Source organism: Ambystoma mexicanum, chromosome 6p (assembly GCF_040938575.1).
Source record: "Ambystoma mexicanum isolate Mex_15411 chromosome 6p, UKY_AmexF1_1, whole genome shotgun sequence".
Classification (NCBI taxonomy): domain Eukaryota; kingdom Metazoa; phylum Chordata; class Amphibia; order Caudata; family Ambystomatidae; genus Ambystoma; species Ambystoma mexicanum.
The window spans coordinates 1,442,520,075-1,442,541,112 of record NC_090935.1 but is presented as its reverse complement, the minus strand read 5'-3'; the positions used below and the strand labels follow the sequence as shown (position 1 = coordinate 1,442,541,112).

The following is a 21,038-nucleotide window of genomic DNA, read 5'->3' as shown; positions in this document are numbered from 1 at the left end:
CTGATGCCTTCTCAAAATGAGCTCACTTGCTTGCTACCGGTAAAGCATTCTTTTTTTCCCAATCTGAGCTCGGAGGTATAGCAATACTCGAGAGCGAGTATACATGTTTGCAAATCCGTATCCAACTAACGAAAAACAAACGTATGTTACTCTGGCGTCCCATCTACTTGCTCCATGCTAAGTGGGTTTGCTGCCAGCAGGCCCTTTTCTGTCAATGCCTTTCTCTGCCTCTCTGCTTACTTTGATTGGTGCCTGACCACAAGTGAGGGCTGTGCCCTCCCTCTGCAACACTGTGTTGGTTTGCGCACTCGACTATCGGCTTTGTAGCTCATAGGAGACATTAGAGTGCATCCCTACTCTTTTACAGCATGGCACATTCTTGTATGTAAGCAATCCTGCGATGGACTGTAGTTGTTCTTGGATTCCAAACACCTGCGTCTCTATCGTTTTGGTGGAGGTTTCCTCCTCAGTGGTTGAAACTGGCATTAGTGCTGAGGCTTCTGTTGGTCATTGTTCAAATTCTGGTTGAGGTTCTTTACTAGCGATTATTGATCTCCCAGGTGACTAAAACTGGGAACTGATTCTCGGGTCATCAACCTTCCACCAGCCATGTGCTTGAGGTTCCTCTTTCAGAGTCTTCCCCTGGCCATCATCTCTCCTTTTCCTACGGTCGGTCACTCTCATGCTCTGGATCAAACCTCTTGATTCACGTTAAAGAGCAGGCCCATCTACAGTGAGTATGCAAGACTCGGGTGTGACATGGGGTGCACTTAGCCAAGGGGATCCACACACCCACTGCATCCAGGCCCACCATCACCTTGTATGACATCTGCCCTCACCCACCAGCGATCAGCAAGGTTAGGTAGGGAACTTAGTGTGTATTTCCACAACAAGTCGTGAAGAAAAACATTTGTGTAAAAGTCAAATGAAAAAAATGAACTTGCATTTAAAATTCTACATGAATATATTTGCAACGTTAGCTCAAAACCTGCGCCTGTCAAAATTCCTGTGGTTTGTTTGCCTCACATGGCAGAAATAGATGTATTTTTTTCTTTTTTAAAGTAATTTATGGCCTTTCTCTCAGGTGAGTCCTGTAATTTAAGATTGAATGTCTTCATGTCAATGCTCTCATTTTGAGGCATGTTTGTGTGCAAAGAATTGACGTCGCATGATGCTAGGAAAACCACCTGAATCTGCCAAATCTTCAACCTTTTTGATAAAATCTGTAGTGTTGTGAGTGCCTCTCATCCCTTGTATGAAAAATAATGCAAATGTTTCAAATGAACAACTACTATGGAAGACCATGCCTTCCCTGGTGAAGGTTGAATATGTGGGTTAGGGAGACAAAGTGGGCTTTAGTCTGCTTTTTTTTACAAGATGTGAGCCATTTTTGAACCTGTATAAACACACAGGCTCAGTGTAGGAAATATCAAGACTTTAACTTGGCAATATTCCCACACAAAAGATATCGATTTACGGAGAGCTATTTAATCAAATGCCCTTTAATGCTTGTTAGAACACAAATGCTCAGAATTCGATTGAATCTTTGTAGCACTAACCAGATTCTAGCAAGAAGGGGAATGATCAGTGAAAACCAAACTATATGTCGGTTTTGTGGGGAACCAAACCAAATTGAAACTCTTTCACACTTAGTGATAGTTTGTCCGGCATGGAATACTATTCGACTAACAACTTGTGTCAATTTATGTGCTCCTATCCTGAAGACGACATGTGGGGACTTTTATTAACTAGTCCAAGAGGCGCAATACACATCGCACTTGTTCATTTCATAAATGCAGTCTTGACAAGAGAAATAAAGTTGAGCTAGGCTGTGTTATGAATATAGGGCATGATGTATGTTTGCACAATTATGTTATCTTTGTTAGCCTGAATGTTCCTTGCAACCATACAATGCACTTTCAGTGATAATTAAGCTTGCCTGCAATATATTTTAATGTTTTATATGTAAATTCTAAGTAATAACATTGTTACGAATAATTACATTTTGTATGTAAAATTAATGAAAGTTTGAAAGGTTGATTCATTCAGCCAAACAAATAAAAAATAAAAAGAAAATAAAGCACTGCAGTAATTGTAAGGACTCCTTTGATGCCCTCTGGATGGGGGAGGGATTCGGTTGTGAAGGCATTCCTATAACTAGTCAGACTTCTTCAATGCATTTGATCAACCATTCTTAGCATTTTTAAGAACAATTGAACAGTCTTCATTTAAAGCTAATACTAGCATTTCTTCTTTAAATATTGTTTTTTTATGTTGATAATATTTTAAATTGTTTGGTAACAATTTTTGTGAATGTTGTCAATACAGAATGTGATGATTCAAACAAAAATCTGTTACAAATTCCTTTGTAACGCTTTGTACTACAAAGCTTGACATTCTGAATTTCTGATGACCTCTTAGAAATGTTTAATGAAGACATTGGCATGAACAAGAAACCTTTTTCCAAAACGTTTAGTTTTGTAAATGTTTGTTCTATGAACCTGTTATTTCTCCTGCCATCACATTGGGAATTTTTTATTAAAATAATATTGAACTCCTTTTTGTGTATTGCTTAAATTCAGGTCTGATGTAGTGGCTGCTTGGGAACCCCATTTATGTGGAGTTTCAAAATCCTATGACTCGGGTGGATGTTCTCCTATTTTGTGCTGGTAGACTATGAAGCCACACTGAAGGGGGGACTTGTTTTTTTCTTACGGATTAGTTGCATCTTTTCTTCTGATTGATCTTCAATGAAACAAGAATACATTGATGGTCTAGGGTATCTCTTTTGAGCTTTCTCAGCTTTGTTTGTAAACTTTTCAAACAATATTTTTTTTTTTTACCGTAATCTCTCCTAGAAATATTTTGGTTTCTGCTCAGGCAATCTAGTTTTTTCTTTCCAAAGCTGAAGTGCTGATAATTATCAGTGAATTTATTGCATTTAGAGTTCTTTTGTGGTCCACAATAACAAGTCTATGGAACATTTATTTAAACACCTATATACTGGGCTATTATGCATTGCTATGCCAATAGGATGCACATTTTTGCCATTAGAACCATTTCTCACTTGTGTTTTTTACGTTATCACCCACGTGTTAAGGTAGAACTACAGGGCCAGTAATGGCCTCCCAGCCTTAGCCTAAGGTAGGCTGAGCGAAGATGGGGCTCAGGACAGTTGCCTGTTCTGCATTTCTCCCGAACAAGGGGAGGATTGCTATTCCTGCCCCAGGGCTCGGTTTGGGGTGCAACTAGTTTAAACGTTTTTTGTTTAATGGAAATGTGCCGGGCTTGTGGTATACGTGACAAATCTCCTATCAAAAAAGGGATCACTGCTGGCATGGGAAATAAATTCCTTTTCTATAGCTGCGAGGAAGCACGGGGCCGCAAGGAGGAGCCCCTGATGCTAGCAGTTAAATAGGGAGGGGCATGCGGGATGACCAGAGGACCTGCGGCCGAGAAGGGAACTATTGTCACAACGAGCGGGAAAAGGATGACGCGTGGAGGCGCTTGGGTGACTGGAAGAACGCGATCAGTCACTGGCAGAATTTTCCTGCGTTCAAAGCCACATGATTGGCTAGGCGTTTTCCCCAGAGGGCGAATGCTGCATAAGGTTGGTATCAACCTCAATCCACGGGAGTCGGTTTGTATTTCAAATATTCCGCCAGTTTAACGGTATGATGGGCGATACACACCTTTTTTTTTTATAGTAACTTCAGTAATTTTAACTAGTGTGTTTTAGCCTTTGTTGTAAATGTTTTCATGTACCTTTTTGTAGACTCCAGAATTGTGCTTGCTTTTTCTATGAACATTAACTCACTCTGGCGACATTTTGAGTCATCATCGTTTTTCTTAATTAGTGCTGTCCTCCTAATGTGATCGTCCCCAACGTAAATCGCGAATTGGAATGCATTGCTGCAGCACGGACGTGTAGGAATAGTTTAATGTGGTGCTCAACAGCCTCCTGGACTTGGCGGTTAATCAGTTACTGACATGTTTTACCGCCATACTTGGAATGAGACCCTTTGTAATGAATGTGTAGGTTAAAGTGAAATGTTTCCTTTCCAGCAAACTGGATCCTGCATTGTAACAGGTATATTGTGTGTGTGTGTGTGTGTGTGTGTGTCTATGTAGGCTAATCAGCGGTACTCCGATTTCCTTAACTAATGACCTGCAGTCTCGCAGGCCATGAAAATGGGTGATAACAATGTAATTGAGTCTAAAGGTAAGCATTAGGTTTGTATTGTACATTGCTGCTGCTTAAGGACACTGTATTTTAGCCCATTTCCGTGTTCATTTTGTGTTAAACCATAACGGCTGATTCATCCTCTACAGGAAACATGATCTGAAGAGAAAATATTCTGAGGAAATATCACACTGGGAAAACGTCAGGATTATTTGATAGTTTGTCGAAAAAAACGTTTTCAAATCCCAAGCAAGACATTTGCTGCAAACAAAATCAAAGTGAATTCCTACAATCGCTCTCTAAAAACTAAATGCAAACCATGACATAGTTTACTCGTTAGTTCGCTTGCATTACATTTCTTTTGCTAGCTTTGCTTTTCAATGTTTTAGTAGACTAGTTCAACATAGCCTCTCGTTCTCAGTACATGACATTGTTAGTCGATTTCTTTGAAATGTACTTCTGCATATCGTAGGTTTAGGGATGGTTAACTTGCATCAGTGTAGAAACTCTAACAGTTACGCTTTTATGGCCAGTCTCAGTTCCAGGAAATGGCGAAGATTTGTTTTCCGTCAGTCAATAGCATAGGATTGCACACATTGGTGCTGATTAACTCGGCGACAATTTGCTGGCCTGCATTGTTTTTGCTTTCACTGTCTGGGACCTAACTATCTCGGGACTGATTTCATATTTGTCAACACTTACCTACCTCCTTAAAAACAACCTCATGTAATGGCTTCCAGGTTTACTTGAGCAGGTTGTAACCTGGAAACAAAGGCAGTTAACTCCTCAAATGATAGGCAGCCCGCTGAGGTGACTTGATTTTCTTCTTGAGGAAATCTAGAGGTGCATGCTGCATCAAAGACTGGGTGCTGTCGAGACCAGCCGGAGGTGGTCAAAACCTTAAATCTGCTTAGAAGCTAGTTCTCCAATGACATGCCCCGAAGTATTCACATGACGTCCTACTAGAGCTTGCCCCAATATTCCAACCTTATAGGACCACATCATACATCTGAGCAGTTCAGCACTGTTTCCTTTTGATTTTGATGGATCTGGAAATGGGCAAATCCCACCACAAGCATTACACCAGTTACGCAATTGGTCCAGTTTACTGGTCTTTCTTTGAAAGGATTGAGATCTAACACTAGTTCCTCATCCAGCGAGTAAAAGCCTAAATCCAGGCCCTGTCCAGGTCCTTCATCTCCTAACACTAGTTCCTCACCCTGTGTAATCCAGCTCCCTCCACCATCGAGTGCTGTGCATCGCATCCATGGGTAAACCCCTCATCCATGTTGTATCACTGTCTGCACCCTCTTCCCCTGGTGTCCCTGCACGTGTGTTCTCCTTACGCCAACATACTCTGGTAGCCAGCTATGCCCATCCAAAACTTTAAATCACCATGCTCACTCCCCTCTACCCCCGTCACCACTTCTGGTACCACACAAGTCACTGGACTACTCACTTCCCTCAAGTCCAAGATCCCTCCTGCCCCGTGTCTTTGTGGTGTGACCAGATTTGCCCGTCACGCTTCTCGAGTTTGTTCCAGTCTTTTGCATCAGTGTCTACTCGGCACAACGATGAATCCCTCCAACTTCAGATGATCATTGCATGGAAGCCAGCACTCCGACAACCATGCACACTAACTCTTATTCTCTTTCCCCACTGTTTAAAGTGTAAATTTGGCTCACGATTATTGGTTAGGTCTGTCAACACTGCTCACCCTTCTTGAAAGGTATTCTGAATAGATCATCTGTGTCTTCACTAAAACACATTTTTTCCTGCCTATTTTCCTAATGACACCACATTGGGCATTCTAAATCTTTGCCCTGTTAATCGTTGACTTTTTCAATGTGTGCTTGACATTGTAATCTAGCTATGCTGTTAATTCATCTATCTCCCATGTTAAATTACTGCATTCCCCACTGCTTTGTAACACCATACTGGGTATTCTGTAACCTTATTGCCCTGTATTGATGCCATATCCCATCTGTGTGATAATCCCCGCCTTCTGATCACATTCATTGCTTTGCATTACTCGTATGCTGCCGGGAAATCACTTCTAGATGTAACCCACTCTGCTCTCCTAATTATTTTCTGCTGCATTTTAGTCCTAGCTAAAAAGTCGCATTTAGTTGTGCCTTTAAACCTGTGTACTATAGTACCTTGCCAAAGATTTGCATTTACATCAGCCTTTAAACCTATGTACTCTAGTGCTTTGTTGAGCGTTGCATTTACATGGGCATCTCTGCTGCATCTTAGTGCTCGCCCAATTTAGGTACTTAAAATCCTGCTACCTGTACTTATCCCGTTTAAAGCATCACTTTATATGTGCCTGCTTGGCTTCTCTGCTGCCTTGTGAGTTTTTGTGCACTGTGCAGCTTCCCTGTCTGTCTCTCATTCACTCCTCTCTCCCCCACCAAATGGCGCCCTCTATCTTCCCCATCTACTCTAATTGCTATTCTATCACCTATCCTTACTCTTGCGTCCCATCGCCTTTCCTCCATACTTTATGGGCGTCCCTTGCGAGGGACGAGAGACTGAACCTTTTTCACTAGAAAATTCTTCTTCCCCTTTACATTTCGAGGTGGGCTGGTCCCTGGGAGCATGCGCTCGCCTGACTCCCCCTACCGGTGCCACTACTCAGTCCCCTTTTTGGCGTCGATCGGAACGGGCCGATTTCACCAGCGCTCCTGGGTTTGGCTTCGGCCATGTAATTCCACGTGCTCTTCCCTGGATATTCTTTTTTCTTGCCTTTTCTTTATCTTTTCGATACTTGGTCCTCCGCCATGCGCCTCCTCGGCGCATGTAGACTTCAGCGTACTTCAGCAGGTGTCCAGCCTGTGAGGGGCTCTTCCCTACGTCTGACCCCCTCGCCCTTTGCCTCTGCTGCCTTGGCCCCGACCAAGGCTGGGAAGGTTGTCCACGGGCACTGACGAACAGGCTAGCTAGGTGGAGGGAGCTCATCCAGAAGTCGCCACCAGAGGACCTCAAGGACTTTGTCAAACATCGCTCAAAGGCAAGGCCTCTATTCACCATCACACCCCGTAATGGCGACTCCTTTTCAAAGAAACGCCCGACCAGGAGGAACCTATTGGGTTCTAGCACCAGCACACGTACTGAGGCTAGTCCAGCTACTGGCCTCACGGCTGAGGCATCTCCGGATCCTCCCAATATCAGTGCTAAGGGACCTCCAGGTTCTTCTACCGGGTTACTCCTGAGGGGCAACGCCCTAATACCGGCATCATGTCCGAGGGGGGGCGCCTTTACACCGCACTAAAGGCAACTCTGGCAAGGGCAATACGCCTTCCAGGCCCCGGCCTGAGGTGCGGGATAGGCCTTATGTTCCAACACCGGTAGACTTGGACGGGGCTGGTTCGGAGAGCCAAGCACCAAAACATTTTCACGTGGCACGCAGCTTGACAAGATAGCCGCTCGCCCAATACCTCCTTTAGCAGAGCGGGTGGAGGAATGAGTCACAAGGTGGGACTTGTGTCAACCAGGTACGTGGCCTACAGTTTATCCATCAGTAGCACAGGGCAGGTTTCCCCTGCACTCCAGAAAGAGTGCGCCCCAGCAGCCTCCGGCCACTCCATCAATATCCCCTGCCACACCTTCAGCCTCTGAGGACATGTTCTTAGAAAGGTTTATATCGCTGATGAGAACGCCGCAGATGGGGGGGGCCATTCTCCGGATACTATCGAGTGACACGTTCCCTCCGGTCACCCCACTGGCACCCATAGTCATTCCTGCTTTGACTATGGTGCCTCTGGCCCCAGCGCAGCCCGCGCTCCCTTTGCCGCCACCGACAATACTGGCAGCTCCACACCAGCCGCCCCAGCAGCCTCCGGCCCCTACACCGCAGCCCACAGCTCCCAGTACCCCTGCGCCAGTTCTGGATCCTCCCAGCACTCAGGTTAACACAGACGAGGAGGAGGACCTCGACATGCCATCCTCAGCAAAGGCCTTCCACAATGCCTTGCAGCCCTGGCAGAATGCCTGGCCCTTCCTCAGCCCGAGGTCAAACAGCCCGAGGAGGGGGTCTCGGCAGAAGTCCTCACCCTAAGACCCTCCTCGAAGACTGGGATCCCGATGCAGAAGGACGTTGTTGCCCTGGCCAAAAAGGGGTGGCTCAAGCCGCACTCGGCCCAACCTGTCAACCGGCGCCTCGATGCCAAGTACAGGCAGTTGGAGGGGGGATACACACTTGCTTTCGGCTCATCCTCAGCCACACTCCTCAGTGATCACTCTATTCTAAGCCTCAGTCGTCCTCGGCGCTGCTAAGCAAAGAGGTAAAGGTCTTGGAGGCGTATGGAAAAAAGCTGTACTCCGTCTCCCTGCACCTGCATCAAGCCAGCGCTGATGCCATGCTGGCAGCTGCTAATTAAAGGCTCTGGTGGGAAATTGCGGACTTCCTCCTGGAACTTCTGCCACAAAGCCAGGCTCACTTTAAGGGGGGTTTAGGAGAAGCCATGCTAATTTTGCAGGACATCATGGGGTCCACACTGACCCATATCGATACCTCAGGCCGGGGCATCTGCATCGCCACAGACATGAGAAGGATGGCCTGGCTCCGGGCTACTAGGTTTAACCCAGACATCCAGAAACGCTTATTGGACCTTCCATTCGAGGGTAGTGACCTCTTCCACACCTCCACGGATGAAGAATTAGATAAAAAGAACGACGATTCACAAACCGCCAAGTCTTTATCTATTCTTATGAAGGCCACGCCCAAGGCATACACGCAGTCCAATCAACGCTCTGACAAGGGGCGGGCGTCTGGAGGGTTCCGAGGCTTCCAAGAACGGAGTTCCAGACAACCTGACAGTTCCCTAAGTCTGCATCAGAGGAAACAACAAAGGTGTGCAGGGCGCTTTTTCCAATCCCCCTCCTCCGCAACAGTCTCAGAGGGAAAGAAGGCATGACACGCCCCTTTGGGTCCACGTTTCTCCAGTGGGGGGTTGGGGGGTGGAACAGGCTTGCCTTCCACGTGGAATTTTGGCACCAACATTTTTGGGACCCCTGGATCATCTCTGTAGTCTCCATGGGGTACCGCCTACCGGTCCCTTCCTCTCCTCCCTCCTCCCTTCTTCTCCCATAGATTGGGACAGCAACTCTGCTGGCGGAGATCCGGTCGCTCGTCGAGAGCCAGGCAGTGGAAGAGTCCAGCCTCCCAGAGAGGATTGGGCTTCTATTCCAGGATTTTTGCCATACAAGAACCACCACCAGGCTGGCCTGAGAGTTGTGTTGGACCTTTCCACCCTCAACCTCTCCCTTCCGCTGCAAAAATTCAAGATGGTTACGCCAGCTCTCCTTGCGGAGACACCAAACAGGAGAGATTCTATGTGCTCCCTGGATCTGAAGGACCTGTACATACAAGTCCCGGTTTGGCAGTCGCATCTGTCCTTTCGGCGCTTCAGGATCATGGGCTGCCATTTCTAATACAAGGTGCTACCCTTCAGCCTCAATTCAGCCCCCAGGGTATTTACCAGATTGATGAACGCAGTGGCTGCACTCCTCAGGGCCCAGGGCCACCACGTCTACCCTTAGAAGACTGGCTCGTCCTGGCCTCATCTCTGGAGGCGGTTCTCCACACCTCCTCCACGGTTATGAACACACTCCGCGACTTGGGGTTTACTATCAACCTCAAGTAGTCTCTGCTACAGCCCAAGCAGAAGCTGACCTTCTTGGGCCTCATCTGGACACCCACTCCAAGAGAGTGTTCCCTTCAGAAGACAACATCACGGCCATCAGGAGAGCCACTACTCACTTCCTCTCCGGGACTGTGACCTCGGCCTCGTGGTACCAACACCTACGGGCTATTATGGCAGTGGTCCTTTTAGCCATACCCCACACAAGACTCAGGATGTGAGGAGGCTGCAATTGCACTTCGCATCCTCATGGAAGCAGGAGAGGGGCTCACAATCGGAGCCAGTGGACATGCCCACGTCTCTCCACCCGGGCCTCACCTGGTGGTCTGCAGACCTCAACCTCCGGTGGGGCAAGCCCTTCCGGCAGCCTCTACCTCAGGTCACCGTCACGACGGACTCCTCCCTCGAGGGCTGGAGAGCCACTCTAGACAACCACAGTGTCCATGGAGTCTGGCTCCGGTTGGAGTCCCACATCAACTGGCTAGAGTTGAAGGCCACATGGGTGTCCTTCAAAGCCTTCCTCCCTCTCATAGAGGGCAAGGCATTACTTAACCAGGCGGACAACTCCACCAGCATGTACTGGGGTACCAGATCCCCTCCACTATGCAACCTCGCTGTCAGCATGTGGGAATGGGTTCTGGAGTACATCAACCTCATTGTCGTCTACCTCCTGGGGGAGTCCAACCTGGAGGCGGACACTCAGAAGACTGGGGGCGCCAATTACAAGTGGCAATTGAACGACCTCGTACTGAAGGAGGTCTTCCTCAGATGGGGGCAACCCCAAGTGGACCTGTTTGCCTCCCAAGACAACAGGAAATGCCAGCAATTCTCCTCCTGGCAGGGGCAAGGCCCCAGCTCCCTGAGCGATCCATTCCAGATTCAATGGAACTATATGAGGACTTAAGCCTTCCCGCCCACACCCCTGCTCCACATGGTGATCTGCAGGATAAAGCAATCGTGTCACCTCGGCATCATTCTGATAGCTAAGAGAAACAATAGTCGAAGTGTGCCAGGTATGGTGGAAGCGCTTAAGCTTGAGTATTTGAACAAAATCCTTCCTCAAAAAGTACCAATACTGGCTGCAGCATATTGGGGGAACAGGTGGGCACCCCTAACCCACATAGCAATACAATGAAAACAGTAAATGTTCCACAAACGTATGCGCTGCCAGCACACTAACATTATGTATATGTAACATTAAACCTCCAAATACTCCTTCCATAAAATAATTTTACGTTGAAACGTGAATACAATTGGCATGTTTAATTATGTGAAAGTCCATGATCCAACACCAGATTCATATGCCCAAATGGCAGAGTCGTATGCCAACATGTGTTTCGACCTCCACAGGGCTTTTTCAAGGCAAACCTCTGCTCCACATAAATAATATCCAACGTTTTAACATTTGAATACACATATGTATCACCAAATAACAGCATGGTCAGACAAACAGGAAACAGCATCAAATCATACAGATAAAATATACATTACCATATGTAAGATGTCATGTGTGACAACATAGCAATATGTCATCAACAGCACATGAAAAGAAATACAATTGAAAATGAAAAAAGGGGGGAAACTCAAATATAAAATTCTTGATCATCTGATATACTGTCAAAATGACATCTAAAAACTCATGCAGTTAGATCATGCGTGCCACCGCCTGTAGCCCAGTGCCAACCACAAAAGCGCCTTGTCACCGCACCCGTAGAGCCAAATATGTGTGTCTATAGTCGGTTCAAGTTATGTGTATTGCTATCATATCACAGCCATTGTGCAACTGCGTATTCCATAACCATAATGAGCATGGTATGTTGCAAAATGTCCAATTATGCAAATTACCCGTTTAAAAGTCTTACTGGTGACTGTCCTCTTGAAATTATGTGCAAAGTTGACTTCTAGTTCTAGTCGGTGTCCTATACATAGAAGGGAAAACCGAGTCAATGTATGTAACCGCTTAATTGGATGTTGGGTATCAGAAACTTGAGGTGTAATGAAGTCCCCATAGTGGGTAAACATGTGTTACCTTTAGAATGAATGGATTATTCCTGGAGTTCGTCATACTGTGAAACAGCCTGCCTTAAGTGGCATTACCTGATGAGGAGAACCATATTAAATTGAATCCAGTGGGAAATGGAATCCCATTGAAACCTCGTGTATCCCAACAGAAACATCGCTAAACATACGTATTCAGTCTTTCATGCGGAACCGTCCATCTCGTAATGAGTGCAAACGCGGTCGCATCCGCGTTCCGTGTATATGGAAGCCTCGAAGTTAGAGGAAAGCACATAAAAATCACATGACATATGATCACGTGACACAGTGTCGGACCCGTGACAGTTCATATTTGTCCATAGAACCCTGTGAGCAATTCAATTATATTACCAAGCAATTGTGTGACCGGACAAGCCAAACCATTACATATATTCCTTCCGTCCTTTCGGAGCTCCGGAGGCAGACAAGGTGCCTCCAAGGGATCCGGCAGTGGCTCCTCCACGTACCGCCAAGCGCCAAGATCTTCGTCCCAGGAAGCCTACAGGGGATGCGGCAAGTCAGGTGGTGCCCGTCATCGTGGACAGGGAGGTCAAGGAGGCAAGGCGGCCTCCAAACAAGATTGAACCGACCGTGGGGTCGGGCCCCCGCCGAAGCACCCCGGTGGGAGGCCGGCTGGCGAGGTTCGTCAGCGTGTGGGAGTTCATCTCCACCGACCGTTGGGTGCTGGACCCCCTGGCCCAAGGGCACGCCCTCGAGTTTCAGAAGAAGTGCCCTCGCGTTCCACCCGTGGCCAGGAAAGAAAATCATGTCCCTCAACTACTGTTGGAAGTAAGGGCGATGCTCAAGAAGGGTGCCATTGAGCTTGTCCCAAAGAGGCTTCGGGGCTCCGGAGTTTACTCAAGGTACTTCCTCGTAAGAAAGAAGACTGGAGGATGGCGCCCCATCCTGGACCTGCCACGACTGACAAGTACATCAAGGCACAGAAGTTCCGTATGGTCACCCTCCAGCACGTGCTGGGACAGCTGGAGGAGGGCGATTTCCTGTTGTTGTTGGACTTCGAGGATGCGTACTTCCACATCCCCATTCTAAAAAGACACCGAAAGTTCCTCAGGTTCGTGGTCCAAGGGTGGCACTACCAGTTCAAGACCCTCCCGTTCGGATTGAAGTCGGCACCCAGGGTGTTCACCAAGTGCCTCGCACCAGTGGTGGCGCGGCTGTGCCTACAGGGGATCCACGTCTACCCCTACCTGGACGACTGCTTATCCGGGCAAGGACAAGGGAGCTCGCCGTGGAGCACAGTGCGAAGACCGTCCAGCTGCTCACGGACCTGGGATTCTCCATCAACTTTCCAAAATCCCACCTTGTTCCGTCGCAAGTCGCCCTGTTTCTGGGAGCCAAGCTCGACACAGTGGCGCGGCTGGCCTCGCCGTCAGAGGAAAGGACCAGGACCATTCTGGGCAAGGTGCAGCGTCTGCTGGCCACGGACATGGCCAGAGTAAGATCTATCAAGTCCCTCCTCGTGATGATGTCCTCCTGCATTTATCGGATGCGCCCCTTACAAGAGTTCCTCGACGCCCGCTGGGTCCAGTCGACGGGCAGCTTCGAGGATAGCATCCCTCTCAACGAGACGTTCCGTCAGGCGATCCGGTGGTGGGTTACCCGCTCCCATCTGTCGGCGGGCATGGACTTTCAGACCCCAGCTCACCAGGTGACAGTGACGACGGACGCCTCCCTGGAAGGTTGGGGAGCGCACTCCGGAGATCTTCACGCGAGACGCCTTTGGCTCCCGGAGGAGAAGTCACTCCACATCAACATCTTGGAGCTCCGCGCAGTGTTCTGGGCCCTCGGGTCCTTTCTTCCGTCCCTCAAGGGCAAGGTGGTGAGGATCTTCACCGACAACACCACCACGATGTTCTACATCCGGAAGCAGGGCAGAACCAGGTCCCCGGCCCTATCCAAGGAAGCCCAGGATCTGTGGCATTGGGGCATCGCCCAAGGGATGTTTCTGGTGCCTCTTCATCTGGCAGGAATAAAAAACACGATCGCCAACTCACTCAGCAGGGAGCTGCGCTCGTGCCATGAGTGGGAACTACGCCAGGATCAAGTGGATCGACTCTTCCGATGATGGGGCGAACCCCAAATCGATCTCTTCGCGACGGCGACGAATTCCAAGTGCCGGAGGTTCGCCAGCAGGTTCCCCCAGCCGAGGAGCATGGGCGATGCTTTCTCGTTCCCTTGGGACGGCATATTTCTTTATGCTTTCCCTCCGCTGCCATTGCTGCTCCGGCTCATCAACCAGCTCAAGAGGTCCCAGTGCAGGATGATCCTCGTCGCACCGGCCTGGCCGAGACAGATCTGGTTCCCGGACCTTCTGGACTTGTCAACGTCCACACCAGTCAAGCTGCCGACGGACGCAGACCTTCTCTCCAGAGAAGGAGGCGCCATTCTTCACCACAACCCGGAGTCGCTGAACTTGCAGGCCTGGCTCCTGCAGCACTCGAGTTTGGAGGGTACGACATCCCGGCCGACTGCAGAGAGGTCCTTGCAAAGGCCTGGGCGTCCTCAACTCTCAAGTGCTACGGACATAAATGGAAGAGGTTCTCTGTCTGGTGCCGTGCACAGAAGATTAACCCTTTGCGGATTACGGCCCCTCAAGTGCTGCCGTACCTACTGTCGCTGGCCAAAGCTGGACTGGCTCACGCCTCCATCAAAATACATCTGGCTGCAATCTCCCGATATACCAGGACTACGGGACGGGCGTCCTTGTGGTCTCATCGCCTGGTGAAAGAATTCATGAAGGGACTATTCCGATCATTCCCGCCGGTGAAGGCTCCTGCCCCGACGTGGGAGCTTAATGTGGTGCTGACCAGGCTCATGGGGGCCCCATTCAAGCCTATGCATTCGGCGCCTTTGAAGTTCCTGTCATGAAAGACCGATTTCCTCGTGGCCATCCCCTCTGCACGAGGAGTGGGAGAGATCCAGGCCCTATCTTGCAAGCCTCCATACTTGACTTTTCATGACACGAGGGTGGTGCTGAGGACGCACCCCTCCTTTATGCCCAAGGTGCCGTCGGACTTCCACCTCAACGAGCCCTTGGTGTTGCCAGTTTTCTTCCCGTCGCCTTCGTCGCCGGCCGAGAGGACTTTGCACTCGCTGGATGTAGCTAGAGCGCTGAAGTTCTACGTGGACCGCACAAAGAGTTTTCGGAAGACGTCACAGCTGTTTGTGAACTTTGGGACTGTGAATCAAGGGAAGGCTCTCTCGAAGACTCCATTTCCAGATGGCTCTCCGGCTGCATCATGCACTGTCACCGGATGGCAAACTGACCGATGCCCGGGCGTCCAAGAGCCTATTCGACCAGAGTGATCGCTGCTACCATGGCGTTCCTGCCTGGTGTGCCCCTGCTCGACATCTGCAGGGCTGCGACGTGGAGGTCGACGCACACCTTCACAAGATTCTACTGCGTTGATCAGGACTCCAGGGAGGAGTCCAGGGTCGGCCAAGCAGTGCTGGCCAACCTGTTCGCCTAAGGTGAGCCTGGTGAGGAGGTAAGAGATGCTTAATGTTGAGTTGTTGTATTGCTTAATGTTGAGCCTGTTGCCACCTCCCGTGGTTGTGCATGTGTGTACTGCTATGTATTCTCTTATTCATGCGCATGTGAATCCATGCCAGACCCATGCTGGAGAACAACAGTTACAGGTAAGTAACTTGTTCCTTGCTTGGGTTGCCCGGTCCTGGGTGATAGTTATTCCTACCGCTATGGCTTCTAAAAACTGATGCACCCTACTACGTGCTTGTATTCTTTCTCTCCAGTTGGTCAGGTCCATTCTATTCTAACTGGGCTTTTTAGTACATATTGCAGAATTCTCCAGCTTTGCCTTTGCTGTGTTCACTGACTCTAGGGTGATTTTAAATAATGAAGACTTTAAATGATAGTCTCACTCTTTAAAATATCTTGGTTATCAGACTTTTTTGTTTTCCTGTTATTGTGGGCACATTTTAAAATGTTGTTTAAAAGCAGAGGTCAACTAAGTTCTTCTCTATGAAGTGGAATTGTGCAGTAAGGGTGTTGCTCGTGTGTGAGGCTGCCATCTGGAGTAAGTGAGGATCTGTCCAGGGAGATTTTAGAAAGGCCTACATTGGCCGAAGGTACGAATGAACAGGTATCGAGTGATGAATTACTCAAATTATAGAGGTTTATGCATGACCTTCATGGTTGTTTCCTTCAGGAATATTTTAAATCCATTATTTCATCGGGTCTCAATGCATGAGTATGTTTTTCTTTAACGAGATCTATACATATTTTATTTCTATGTTGTCAGCAGTTGGGAAATCGAAGCTCTGTAGGAAACAGCAATTAGCAGTGGTTTCATTTCTTCATGGCTGTAGAGAAACAGAGTGTCCATGCTCTCAGAAATTGGTCCTTGGGCACAGATTAATCTGGGTTTTTAAAGAATTTTACACAATGAGAATCCTACATAAGACAGCAAGATACATTTAGTCATTTGCATTTAACCAATACATTTAACCTGAACGTTCCGTGACCTTGAGGGGCATGATTAACGGCCTAATATTCTTGCTTGTACTTTTTCTACCAAGTACCACATTCTCTGCCTGCGGTGGATCGCTCCATCAGAAGTAATCGGTCACACCTTGGCACCTGACACCTATGTGACCTCTATTGCAGTTCTCCAGCCAGACTGAACCTCTCCTTCATGCACAATGTGTCACTTTTGTCACTTGGCATACCTATATTCCGAATGAGAGTTAACATCACAGCCGCACAGCCTTCTGGTCTTCTTTGCTTGCCAATCAATCGTCTCTTCTCATGGCTTGGCCCTGTTTTATCGGTAATCGGGCTGTGGTGCTGCCATTTCAGTACAAACTGCACACCCACATTTTTTAGGAAAACTATTACCAGCACCCACAACATCGTATAAATGCAGTCGAGACTGGTTGACTTTAACCATCACAACAGCTTATAGTAAGTATGGAAATCAAAAAAAAGAATTTGAATCCGAATTGCTTTATTTCAGCTCAAAGCCATAAGTGTGCAAAATCACAAAAAACACATTGCTTTCTTCAATTGATAAAACATCACAAATATTTTAAAAATACATTACATTAGATACTAATATAAAAAGAGCAGGAACCCTTCCTATTAATGGTCATTATAATATATCGTCAGAAGAGTTTTTTCCAACAATGAAAACTCTGTTTATACTTTCCAGACGCCTGCAAAACATAAACGATATTAACACAGGGACAGTAAACTCCTTATACCAAAAAAATTAAGACATGAGTAGGAGCATAGCATTTCCGTCTATGCGGCCAAGCCCTGTGGATGAATTTGGCTACGCTGACAAACACAGCGCAGTCTGTGGTATTTTTTACAAACCTCCAGAGCATCCCGTAAGAGTTCCTGCCTGCCTTAGTAACTGTTTCAAGATCCAAATTCTGATGTATTTCAATGCATCGCACAGTAATAAGAAGTGGGCCATTGTCTCCTCACCCAAGCCACATAAGGGACATAGATTAGACAGATTCCCTATGCAAGAGTTTGTAAAACTTGCAGCCTATAACATACCTAATCTAAAGCTGAAATACATAGACCGAGCATAGGGGGGGTTAATGTCATCCAAGTGTACCTCAAATCCAAAATTGGATTTGATTCTCAGATACTGGGGCCCTAACCTCAACATGCTGGCCATCTCAATTATTTTCCTCCTATTGGCTTCCAGGGATGTAGTCTTCAGCTTAATTAAAACTGTCCCATCTGAACTCGCAGGATTATTCCAAGCCTCCGCCTCATCCAGATCAAACAAGATTCTTTTTATGTGAACAAACTACGGAATGCTTTTTGCTCCTGGTAAGCTCAAAGGGTGTTCCGTGGCCTCCTGTTCACTCCCTAGCCCCCCAGTACTCCATATACGAATCCAATGAAAAAGGATATCATATTTCCTAGTCCCTAATGGGACAAACGTCTAATTCAAGATGAAGCAAGACACGGAGTGCTTCGAGGGACCTGGAGAATTTGGTAAGGCACAGCAAGCGTTCTTGAAGAATCTCACTTTGATCGAGTGTGAACGTTTAACTTGACTTGTTAACAAATTACTTGAAGCCGTCTTCTATAAATGAAGTAAAACATTCTTGTAGAATGTATTTGTACCTTGCAGAGGGATATCTGGTTCTAAAGCGGGAATCGAGCAGTTCAGGTTGGAATAAATCTACTTGTGGTTAGTTTCATCAACCACAGAAGTGGGTAACATTTTCAGACTCTTCAGGTAGTGGCTCCTTAGCGACAGAACAATACCCAGATAGGGACCGTAATAGTCAAAGAAGATGGCAACTTTTTGTATGCAGCGGAACACCCCAGGGGCAAAGATGCAATCCTTTTCCAATGGGTACCCTTACCAGGGGACTGCACAGATTTTCAGGACTTGGAGGAGAGGATAAATCATACAAGTACGAGTAACAGTGAAACATATAGTTTTAAATTGTTATTCTCTGTGTTGATAAAAGATCCGGTCTCAATATTTGATAACCGGCTTTAATTTGTACTGACCAACTATACTTACTGGTTCCAGGCTGAAACAGATTTGAGAATTTTTGGGAAAAAATGGTTAAAGGTATATTTCTCCAACTCCACACTTGTGGAAGACGTTTCAGTCTCCAATCACATTTTAGTCTGTTTTTGCCCAATGCATGTGGTATGTGCTGAGTTTTTAGCATTTGAAATGGTGGTTGTCAACGATTTTCGATAGGTAGCTAAAGAACTTGAAACCAATGGGGAATCGAGCTAGATCAGTTTTGAGCCTTAAATTGAAGAATTCTGGCCTAATTATTAAAACAGCTGACCAAACATGGTTAAATAGTGGTTGTGAGGGTTACCAGTCAAATGGTCGAAAACATTTGGTCGACAGACAATTTGGTCGACACCATTTGGTCGAATGCCAAATGGTCGAATTTTTTTTTTTTTTTTTACCTATTTTTTTTTCTTTTTTATTTTTTTTCCCCACACGAAAACCCACAAAACACATATATATATATATATATATATATAAAAAAAAAAAATTCGACCATTTGGCATTCGACCAAATTCAGTCGACCAATTGTCTGTCGACCATTTGACTGGACACCGGTTGTGAGTACACTGAAGTATGCAGCAATGGAATTTCTGAATGAAGTAAATCATTAGAGGAAACTACACAAAAACCCCATATCAGAAATTCAGAGTTATGCAAGTTGCATCACAGGACATGATAAAAACACGTCAACAGGAATTTGAATTTCGAAACCAGAAAACCATCAACACAGGGTTTTATGGCTTGCCTAAGATTCATGCAAATCTTAATACTCCACCAGGCCGGCCAATAGTAATGTAGCTTTCACTCCCTGGCGGCAGGGGCATACATGGGATTTAATGGCCTACCAACCCGAGCAAAGCTTGGTGCTCGGCTGGCAGCACGTTGAATCCCATGTCCGCTCCGCCGATTTCCTATGGTGCTAATAGTTCATTTTTTTCCCCTACCGATGGGAGATGTGCCCAGCGTGAGCACGTCATACGTCGGAATTAAAACATAGTTTACAAAAAATGGCCAGCGCCATTTTCCGTTTTCAGATGACGGCAGCCATGGAAAACCGGTTCCATAGTGGCCACAGTCATCCGAAAAGGGACATAGTCCCTTTTCTATTTCTATGGCAAAAATTTATAGTGATTTACACCGCGGGTGGTGAATGCACAAGCGCGCCCAGGAAAGGCGGATTGTGATTCATCAATCTGCCTTTCCCGGGTGAGAATGGGCTGTATCTCTAATACTAGAATGAATCACGAACATTTGTGGATATTTCTCTGAAAACCTCATGTCAAAAAGATCCAATTATGAGACACAGCACAAACCTGCTCGAAAATGATGCAGTTTGTCGCAGGGGAACAACTCTTCGCTATAATAGACATGTGCGTTTATATATGAGACTACCGCAAGAAAAAAGACGGCGACTGAATCAAAGGGCTGTTGCTTCTTGAGGACCAGATAACATTACCTTAGAACTATTTTTAACAATGCAAAATTGTCAGGATTATCCTTCTAAATAGTTGTAGCATACAGTAGTTGGCAGCAGGTGTAAAATTATTTTATAAAGAAAAGGAGAAACAAGTTACATGTATGACTAATACATTTGTTTTAAAAAATGTTTTATTATAAAGCTCCATATTACATTTTTTGATGAAAATGTTTGCTATTTTCTTCATTTTTAAAGTATTTCCCAGATTAAAAATAATCTTCGTTTATTCGATGTCAGTTTTTTTTAATATATACATTTTCTGTGCAATTCTAATGGAACAAGGATATTAGATGAGAAGGTGCATCAATCATATGAATGGCATAAATTAGCTAAATGAATTTAGTGCGTTTGCCTTAGTCTCTGAATGAGCATGTGTAGTCTCAGAAGGACCATGTGTAATATGTTTTACAGGTCCAGGGTGAGCATTAAACCACATTAACACTTCAGTAGACGTAGATCAGCGTAATAACCTGCCCTTTCATTGCAGTGTGTTGTTCCAGACAGCCTTCGTCCTCGAGTTCTCAATTAGTTGCCTATAAAACATCCCACAATGCACAAGACCCAGTTATACCTAATCTCAGGGACGCCACCCTTAATTAGCCTGGATTCCGAAACAGGAGTTCAAAACCCGGAATTACTTTGTGGGTATTCTGAGGGTGTGCAACGACCTCCTCAGACCCATCGGGCAAACTAATCTGTGTCCTTTGCAAATGAGAACTCCACTCATGTTTCACTCTTTTGTCATATGCTGGGTACTCGGACAACAACCACCATCTTACAGCCTAAATGACTCTCTTCCGCTGTAGCTGGATCAGGAGCCCACATTTGTTTGGTGGCTTGCCTTCCATTTAGATTGGAAACCAATCATCTACCGTCTCTCCCCTGAACAGTGGCATAGTTGAGATCTCCATTTCCTCACTTGATCGTGATGGCCCCTTTTTAGAAAGTTGTTTGCTTTTGCGCATGTTGACCTTGGCACTCAAACCGTGGTGGGGGTTGCTTATCGAAAAGTACTGACCTTAAAACACCATCAGCCATGGCTGATATGTCCCCCCTCCCCACCCCGCATCCCTCCTTCTAACAATTTTTCTTCTGCACCTGCTCCCAGTTGAATTCCTACAAAATCTATTTGTCACATGGGCAGTGTT

General features: G+C 46.6%; 1 protein-coding gene across 3 annotated transcripts in view; it reads left to right on the top strand.

Annotated features, from left to right (window-relative positions):
* DCTN6 (dynactin subunit 6) overlaps positions 1-21,038 on the top strand; it is a 428,454-nt gene that overhangs the window by 293,613 nt on the left and 113,803 nt on the right. For all 3 annotated transcript variants that reach the window (XM_069626176.1, XM_069626175.1, XM_069626174.1), the window contains one exon: positions 4,175-4,222. In XM_069626176.1, the coding sequence (XP_069482277.1) occupies positions 4,175-4,222 (48 nt within the window). The remainder of the gene's footprint in view (positions 1-4,174; positions 4,223-21,038) is intronic.